Genomic DNA, 9,787 nt, shown 5'->3' with positions numbered 1-9,787 from the left:
AGAGAGAGAGAGAGAGAGAGAGAGAGAGAGAGAGAGAGAGGGCAAGCCTAACTTTGACATGTGTTCACACACAGCAGCGTCATGTCTGGACCAATGACTCTGAATAAAGCCCTAAAGCCATATTAGGATTCACCACTTAACATGTCATTTATATATATACTATCTTGTGCTCCTTTTTCTTCTCTACCTAGAAGACACTAGTTCCGTGTTTTTAAGTGCATGCAGGATGCACAGCGTAACGTTTTCATTTGTTGTGGTTATATGACACATTTAAGACAAGTAAATAGATCCCAGTGCAAAACTGACAGCAACAAGACAATTTGTAAATATTACATTGAAGTTCCCCTTAAATTAAATGTAAAATAGTTGACAAGATCTTGGGTAGTTTCATATTGTGTATCCAAGACAACCTTCTGTTTAACAGGGAAGGATCGCCATGCTCAACCACAAATGAAGCTGGTACTGCTTACACGCAATTTATTTTTGATGAATTTGCCATGGTTTTCAAACCAAAGTCAGTTGGTCAAACACAGACGAGATGAAATGCCCAATCAGCAAACATGTGAACAGTTATTTCTACAAAGTTTATTTCTACAGAGAACCAGAAGTTGTTCCCACAGCTTGCATGATAGTGTATTCTGTGTGTACAGTGCTGCTTATAAGTTTATGAACCCATGCTAAAGTTGAATAAAAAGAGGAATAAAAAAATCATCTTTTTGTCTTAATTAAAACAATTTGGAAAATCCAACCTTTAAGGACACCAATTTTCATTTTAGGTGAATAATGTATTGTAAATAAATAAATGTTCTTCCTTGAAATACAGGGGGCATGAGTATACACACCCCTATGTTAACTTCCCATAGAGGCAGGCAGATTAATTTTCAAAGGCCAGTTATTTCCTGGATCAAGGTTAATATGCATCCTGATAAAGTTCCCTTGGCCTGCGGAATTAAAACAGCCCCACATCATCACACACCCTTCACCATAGAGATTGGCATGGTTTTATTTCAGTTAATAGCTGGTTTGATTTGCATTGAGAGATGGTTTTATGGAAAGTTCCCCATGCCTACATTATTAATTCACAAGGAAGTTGGTGTCCTTAAAGGTTGGCTTTTTCACTTTCCTTTTTGATCGAGGCATTTTTTTAAAGATTATTTTTTTATTATTCTTTTTAGTCAACTTTAGCATGAGTTCATAAATTTATTGGCAGCACTGTATGTGTGTCCTGTAAATGTGTGTATATAGATTCCCACCTGACACCCAACGCTACAGAACAGAAAAGGGGCATTCGTCATCATGATGATATTTTTATTACACCAACCTGCAGACCATTTCAGATCCTTAACTGTGAGGACATTCAAGTGAGACTGTGGGAAACAGACAGACAGGCACACACACACACACACACACACACGCACACCAACCTTGAGGAGCCACAGTTATTCCTTAGAAGTGTTTCTCTTTATGAATCATCAAAGTTAATCAGAAAGCACCAGATTCCAGCTGCTGGATATGGGGCTTGTTTCATGCAACCAGGCTTGATTTAATCATTAATCAAGGGTATGAATGTTATTGTAAGGCTGCATTAATTCAAAGTATCTTTGGTTAGAAGTGAAAATCCCTTACGTAGATGGTTTCCGTCTCTTTGCTAACATCCTAAATTCTGTAGCAGGCAAAGAAACAGAGCCCCTCACCCTCTCTCTGGGATTTCAATTTCTTTTGTCCTCAAGGACGTGGCACTGAGCAGAAAATGGGGGGATAGTAATTAGTAGAGTGTAGAAAGGAGTACTGTCCCCCCCACTGGCCCGTTGTGTGGGGGTCAAGAGTTGAAAGTTGTCAGAACTTGAATCCCAGGGAAGTTTAAACATAAGAGTAAGTGTTCTCTAAAAAAGCTCTTCCAGCTGTGTGATGATGTGAAATACATTTGACAGTTAAGGTTGTATGACCCATAATTTGATATGCTGGGAGTGGGGGATGGGGCAAGGGTATATGGACATACAACAGCCATTGATGAGTATCGTTTTCACATGTGTAGCTAATGCAACTTTGCACATATGAACACAAAGATTATCACCAGGCTTACCAAGAGAAGTAGAGTATTTTGTGACAAATAGATCAGTTTGGAATACTACAGAAGCTAAGCGTCGTGTCAGCACTGGCTGATTAACACACAGGGCCACAGTGGCTCTGTGGCCCAGGGCCCGACAGAGAGGACAGAGAGAGACACATGGGGCCCGTGTTTGCAATTTCAGTATAATGTGGCTAATTGGATGATCTTGTCTGCAGATGAGACGAGCAGCACACACAGCTCAGGACATTTACAGAACCTAATTTAGGGTGGAGGTGGGGTTTTTTATCATCATGATCCTGCTTGGCAATCTAAAAATATTAAGATGAAAGTGAATTTATTATTGATCTGTACCTAATCTAATCTGATCTGTCGCAGTACCCACCAGTATCAACGCTGATTCATTGGTGGAGGTTTGGGCCTCTGAGTCACTACAGAGCAACGTCAGTGCATCTTTGTCTCTGCGTCATTAATGTGTGGGAAAATGTGTCATCCTCAAAAATGATAATAGATTTAAATAAGATCCTCTCTGGTGCCATATCAACAAAAACTGGTAACTCATTCCACTTTGTAACATGCACGGTAAAAATGTGAAGGAATTGTATTCTTAAAAAAAAGAAATCCAGAATGTGTTTTACCAAGTGTAAATGTTGACTTTCCTTAAATACCAAATGAATAGTTTACAGCATGGACTAATTTGACCAGTTGTGCATTCTCTTGTGTTTGTCTGGGACTCCAGGTACCAACCGGGCACTGTTGTGCAAGTCCAGCAGCGACGGCCAGAACCAGGTTCTACAGATTGGCCGCCCACACGGCACTGACAATGAAGAGGAGCTGCAGAGGCTTGCTGCACTGGGTGAGACGCACAGACAGAAAGACAGTCAGACCATCATACCAGGGTCAGTTTGGTGCAATTATGCAGATGAGCACAAGTGCATTCCATGTGGGATAAACAGGCGGACAGAGACAGCCATTAGTGTAGACTAGCTGGCATAGAGACACACCTGGAGCCATCTGTTCAATGTGGGACACTGGACAGCCAAGCTAATGGCCCAGTAATGAGGGCCTCTATGTAGGTAACGGGGAAATACATTCATTGTGGTTAGTGTTGGAGAATGGAAAATGGAGAATTAGCTGCATTGTTTCCCAGCACATCGTTAGAGGAGGAGGCAGAGCTCTCTGTCTCCCTTTGTTCTTCTTCACTCCCTTTCTGTCTCCAGTAGGGAGTCACCTAATTATTCTGTTGTTCAGGCTTCTCTGAATGATTTCAATGAAATGGCAGTCATTCCATTAACCCAGCTGAAGGTGACCTCTCCCCCTCGTATTTTTATTCACCCTTAAACACACACACACCCCCTCCTGCTCCTCCCACCCCCGTCTCCCTCTACTTATTGCTTTGGTCTTATTGCATTATCGTCTCCTTTCCCATACTAAATCTCTAGCCCCTCTCGCCCATACCCTCTGATATCATCATATCCTCAAACTCATCTCCTCTGTTTCTCTTCACTCTCCACCTCTCCTTGTCCATAATGTGTCCCCCCCCTCTACAGGTGTGGATTCAGCTCGTGTAAGGCAGGCGGGGCAGATTGCTGGTCAGAGCAGCACCAGGAGGCTCGGAGACTACCGGGTTAAATTCAACTACAACGAAATCGACGTGCTCAGGTGACGTCAGAATACTAAAACTACATAGTAAATAAATGCATAACCGGGCAGGCCTATCTGCAACACTCTAATTTATTGTATTTTTTTGCTTATTCTGTCTTTAGGTATGTTATATTCTCTCTCCTTTTGATTATTAGGCATGCACCAATCTGTCAAATCACTATCGGCAACAATTAAGCACTGAATTACAGCTTCTTTGTCAATGCCATAAAAGTCTTTGTAGTAAGTTATTTTCATTTAGTGAAGGTGGGCTGCCGGGTTTTGAGAAATCTAAAACCAAATTGTGGTTTTACAGGGAGTTATGTGCTGGAACAATTTCTTTGCCCGGTACAGTGAACTATTTTGTTTTGGGATTGGATTTCTGTGAACGTATGGATTAAACAAACAAGATGTCATGTCTAAATTAGCCAAATCTAGATGCACTGGAGGCAGAGTTTTCAAACTTTGAACAGACCAAGACTCACTGGTTTCCCCCCAGTGTCTAGCCTTCAGTCAAGCTAAGCTATTTGCCTGCTAGATCTAGGTTCAAATTTAGAGTGGGGTTGCTCTTCTTAAATTACCTTTAAGCAAGAAAGCAAATAAGCTTGTCGTTCGAGTGGAACTGCGGCAGCCAATGAACAATTTTAAAGTAGAATCAGTGTGTGTGTGTGTGTGTGTGTGTGTGTGTGTGTGTGTGTGTGTGTGTGTGTGTGTGTGTGTGTGTGTGTGTGTGTGTGTGTGTGTGTGTGTGTGTGTGTGTGTGTGTGTGTGTGTGTGTTCTCAGCACTACCTGGACAGTGGAGGCTCTGTCTCCATATTATGGCTTTTTGTTATCAGATCTGACTCTGTTCCAGACTCTCCTTAACCACAGCTGAGCCTCTTGAAATTCCATGATCAGGGGCCTCTCTCTCTCTCACACTTCTCATTTCCTGTTTCTGTCTGCAGTCCAGGCCAAGCATATCAGGCTCGGATATCTATGAGTCATTCCATTTATGATCCTCAATAAAACACAATAGAATCTTTATAGAATTTCCTCCTTAGTGCCATCAAAGAGAGTGCAGGAAATTTGATGTGGCCAACGTATAAGCGATTCTTCAGATCTATGAGATTAGCTAGCTTTATTGTATTTATGTCAGGTGCTCTTATGTCTTTCTTTTTGCTCCTCCGTTTCTCTTTTTTTCTTTTCTTCCAGTCCTCTCTCTTCTCCCTGTTGCTGCTTGTTTTCCTTTTTCCTCTTTGATATTTAATAATGTACTCCTAATTTCTATCGTCTCCTGTCCTCCCACACCATCAGCACGGCCAAGACGAGGCCAATCATCGCAGAGCCAGAGATTCATGGTAGCCAGTCTTTGGACAGCGTGACAGGCTTCTTGTTGCTGATGTCAGAAGGTCTCATCAATGCCCTTGAGTCCGCCCACGGCCCCGAACAAGCCAATCAGGTAAGCAGATTTCTCTGCACTTGTTTTCCTAGTGTCTTGTTTTAATCTCTGCGTTGATGTGTCTCCACCACCTACTACAACTCTAACATCCGTCTTTCTTTCTTTTCCTGTCTCCCCTGTTGTCCACCGTAGGAAATTGTTGCCATGGTAGCAGCAGAGCTGGCCCTGCAGACCAGTCTGGAGGCAGTGTCTCAGTCGGTGGTCGAGCGCATCAGACGGCTGCACCACGACGTCTACATGTCCGGCCGTCAGAGGGCAACTTTCTGCTCTCGGCACGAGGACATGACCCTGCTCATCCGCACACTCAACTACCCGCTATCTGACGGAGTGCTCACGCCCACCCAGGGTAGGAAAGGGCAATAATGGGATTGGTTCACGCTTTATAGAACCCTGCCTCGGGGGCAAACCTACATACTGGCTACTCCAATACAAGCGTTTCTCATTAAAAACATTCAGAATTTAAAAACATGTGGAAAACTTGCTGTACATGTTATTCTCTCTTTAAAACAAAGTGAAATCACAACCTCTCGCTAAAGGTTACAAGTTGTTATGAGCGATTAGCACTTTAAGCTAGAAAAAAGAACCTTTTATTATTCAAACAAGGATTTCAGAAATTTATATTTTTACAAGGAAATAGCAGAGGAAAATCTAAAGAATACAGTTTAATGAAGTTTAATGAAGAACCCTTGCTAGTGTGAAGGTATATATATATATAAAAAATATACTGTATCTAATATTGTTTTTTCCTTTATTTTTCTCTGTTCTTTCCTAACTTGTGGAGCATCTTCAGACTATTATGACACTATTGGACTTGAGCCCCAGGTGGTAACCACTGCTTTCAGATTTTAAAATGATTTAAACTTAGGTAGTTTAATATTTTATATGTAAACCTTTATAGCATAGGATGTTAGGATAATATATGTATTTGAACATTTAAGGTTATTGAAATCTATAAGCTTAACTAAAAGTAAAGGCAACTGCAAGTGATGCTGGTTTTGGATATATATATATATATATATATATATATATATATATATATATATATATATATATATATATATATATGTGTGTGTGTGTAACGGTTAGGGTTTGCTACTCAAATGTAGGACAAAGATAAATCTAATCCTGGAGCAGTTGAAAGCTGCACTGCACAAACACATCTTTAAACAGTACCAGATTTATTCTCATCTGAGCCGCCAGCTCTAAAGTAGAGATATCAAAGATTTTGAGAGGTGTAGCCCAGAATACCACACAGAGCCAAAATAACAAAAGTCCTGGAAGAAGAAATCGAATTTACTCATGTTTCCCAAGATGGCTATTACATGCTGAAGCTGCACGCTAGTTTCACTGTGTTTCACTTCTTTATAGTAGGTTTTGTGAAAAGTAGCTAAAAAATAAAAAAAGACTTAGACCACGGCAGCATTTAACTTATTGTTTGGGGAACTTTCGCAGCGGTTCTGAGATGAACAAGACTCAATAATTGAATGTGAATTTTTTATTTTTTGTTTTAATTTGTTGTCCTTCCAGGTGGACGTATCTACCCCGTGTCCGTGCCCTACTCCAACATCCAGAGCACTAGTAAAACCAGTGTCACCCTCTCACTGGTCATGCCCTCCCAAAATACTCTCACCAACGGCACCAACACTGCCTCCACACTGGAGGAAGGCACCCCCACACCAGGGTAAGCTTGGTTTGTCTCGTATCCCTGCTTGCTCTCTGGGTAAGCTTGTCTTTCACTCCTGGTTCCCTCCTACTCCTATGTTTGTTCTGGGTAAGCTTGGTTGTTAGTTGTTGCATATTGTTGTCCTGCTGTGCATGCTCTGGGTCTAAATGAGCTTGATTTTAGCTTTTTGTCACATCACTGTTGTGTTTCGGCTTCATCAACTTGGATTGAAACTCCCATTGTCCCACTGATGTTGTCTTCTGACTCCACTCTTCCCTCCCGTTTATTTTGGCTGTGTTTTAGATTGCTCCCTCGTCCCTACTTTGCTTTATTTATTTTAGGTTAGCTTGATTTTCCCTCCCCTGTGTCCCTCCACTGCTATGCTTATTTACGTGTACGCATGGTTTTCTCTTCCCCATTGTTCCGCTGCTGTGATTTGTGTGTATCATGCCGGGTTCCCGTTTCACAGACTAGAATGGGAAAAAGTACAGCTGGAAAAATATATTGATATTGAACTTTGACATGAGCATAAAGTGTACACTATATACTGTTATGTTAGCGTATGAACATAATTACATGAGTTTTGCTCTTGGAGGTTTAGACAGCGTGGTACAGAAACAGATTAGCACAATAATGCTTTTTAAAAATGATTTTTTTTTACAAATGGTGTTAAAAAAAGGTGTTAAAAACTACAGCCCCCAGCACTACTTGTACTGCCTACTGGTGGTGACAACATGCTTTTACCACAACCTTTGCCGCAGTAATGTAGCACGCCACTATAGTACCAAGCTACACACAGCCGCCTGTGGATCCAAGTGTAACAGAACATACTGGCGGGGACTCAGGCCGAAAAGCTTTTTTTCTTTTCTTCACGATACCAGTGAGACAAATTAAATAAGTTGTGTTTAAAGGTTTATCAGACGCCAAAACACTGCACAGCGGTGATGTACCATGGTGGTTATTATTTTATTTTGGTGAAATGATTAGAACAACAAGCTAGTTTCCTTCTTTTACGTCTACAAAAAGACTGATTGACTAATTTTCTGTATATATATGTATATATATATGTATATGTATATATATATATATATATGTATAAATATGTATATGGAGTGTGTATGGTAAGCCCAATTTTGACATGTGTTCACACACAGCAGTTTCCTATCTGGACCAATGAATCAGAATAAAGCCCTAAAGCCATTTTTGGATTGAGCACTTAACATGTCACATGTGATCTTCTTCTGCCGTGTCAATACATGTTTCATTTATAACAAAGCATGAATCATTGACAACTTCCATCAGCATGTTTGGAATATGCCTTGAGTTAGCGAGGTTACCTGCATGAAACTGCCTGTAGTGTAATATGTTTGAACGTGAGTGGCATTCAGGTGGCTGCTGCTTTCGGCTTTGCTGCACGTGCACATTTCCATTGTCCTTTTTTTGCCCTGTGTTCGCTCGTCCACCAGGATTGCTCCTCTACCTCTTCTTCCTTAATGACTTTCACTCTGTCCTGTCTGTCACTCACATCTGTGTTTCTCTTCCTCATGGGCCCTGACTTGCCGGCATCCATCCTGTGTCCTATACACTCTGTCCTTACTTCTCCTTTTTCCGCTCCTCTAGCACGTTTTACCCTGTTACCTGCCAGACTTTTGTCGACATCCTGCAGCCCATATTTGAACTCCCGTTTTTCCCTCTTTTCCCCCTCTCTCCTCTTCCTCCTCTCCCCCTCTCCACCTCCCTCTTCTCTCTTTCCACCACTCCTCCTCCTCCCTACCCTCTCCCTCTCTCCACCTCTCTCCTTTGCCTCTCCACCGGCGACATGGACCCCTTCCTCTCTCCTCATGCTCCTGCTTCTTCCTCCTCTATTCCCAACCTCATACCCGTCTCCTCGTCTTCCACGACCTTACCCGACCAAACACCTTTCTCCTCGTCCCTCTTCTACTCCTCCACTCTCCCTAGCAGTCAGAGCCCCACAGCCACCCTCCAATCCACCAACACCCAAACACAGAGCTCCAGCTCAAGCTCGGGAGATGGCAGCCTTTTCCGCCAGAGAGGCAGCCAGGCGGCGCAGCCCGACGAGACGGGCAGGGTTCCGCCTTATGTGGACTTCAGTCAGTTTTACCACCTGTGGGGAAATGACCACAGCGACAGCCAGAGCACCCAGGGAGGACTGGGACCCCAGTGAGGAGGACCAAGAGGGTGCGGGGTGCCAGTTGGAAAAGGGGAAGAACTGGGTCTTCTCACAGCTAGTAGACCGTGGATTTTGAAGGGACAAAGATTTTAAGAGTTGGTTTGGATGACCGTAATGCTTTTAATGTATCGTACCTTAAAAATAAGTGACGTGAAGGTGCATGGGGCTGCATGGAGGAGGGGCTGGGATTGCCTGGGGTCTTACTATCAAAGAAGGCAAAGAATAACCCCAAGAGGGTTGGAAACTGGTGTCACTACACACTGCAAAATAATGTTTGCTCTTGCGTTTTAGGTGCTGGTCATGAGAATATATGTAATCCAGATTGTAGCCATTATTGTTCGATGTGAAAACATGTATCTGCAAACAGGAATCTCATAGACATGGAAGTTTGTGGAGTTGAGAATGATTTTATACTGGAAGGCCTTAACATGGATTGATTGGATGTGTTTGAAAGTACATTTTAATGTTTAATGAAATTATATCTCCAAATGACTCAATAGACTCTCTGGACTTCTCTTTTCATATTACAGTAACACATTTCAGTTTGACGTATTGATGTTGTTTCACTAAACAAGACCTGGAAGGTCTCATTCGGTAGGTATACAACATATGATGTTGGTCACATAAGATCTTAATAATATACATCCCAGAGTTTCATTCTAATTGACTCATGTATTTGTGATTGTGGAGGGTCAGCAATGTGCCTTTCTAATATACACTCACCGGCCACTTTATTAGGTACCCCATGCTAGTAACGGGTTGGACCCCCTTTTGCCTTCAGAACT

At 42.1% G+C, this 9,787-nt stretch overlaps 1 protein-coding gene across 7 annotated transcripts in view; it reads left to right on the top strand.

Moving 5' to 3' along the window:
- Nucleotides 1-9,499, top strand: part of tab1 (TGF-beta activated kinase 1/MAP3K7 binding protein 1) — a 16,318-nt gene extending 6,819 nt beyond the window's left edge. For 4 of the 7 annotated variants that reach the window (XM_034884652.1, XM_034884631.1, XM_034884623.1 and 1 more), the window contains 6 exons: nucleotides 2,808-2,924; nucleotides 3,619-3,730; nucleotides 5,004-5,148; nucleotides 5,281-5,494; nucleotides 6,676-6,829; nucleotides 8,432-9,499. In XM_034884652.1, the coding sequence (XP_034740543.1) occupies nucleotides 2,808-2,924; nucleotides 3,619-3,730; nucleotides 5,004-5,148; nucleotides 5,281-5,494; nucleotides 6,676-6,829; nucleotides 8,432-8,996 (1,307 nt within the window). In that variant the 3' untranslated portion in view covers nucleotides 8,997-9,499. The remainder of the gene's footprint in view (nucleotides 1-2,807; nucleotides 2,925-3,618; nucleotides 3,731-5,003; nucleotides 5,149-5,280; nucleotides 5,495-6,675; nucleotides 6,830-8,431) is intronic. The other 3 variants (XM_034884660.1, XM_034884680.1, XM_034884672.1) reach the window with 2 other exon arrangements.
- Nucleotides 9,500-9,787: the final 288 nt, after the last annotated feature.

Source organism: Etheostoma cragini, chromosome 2 (genome assembly GCF_013103735.1).
Source record: "Etheostoma cragini isolate CJK2018 chromosome 2, CSU_Ecrag_1.0, whole genome shotgun sequence".
In the NCBI taxonomy this organism is placed as follows: Eukaryota; Metazoa; Chordata; class Actinopteri; order Perciformes; family Percidae; genus Etheostoma; species Etheostoma cragini.
The sequence above is the reverse complement of the archived record's forward strand: the minus strand, read 5'-3'. Positions and strand labels throughout refer to the sequence as shown.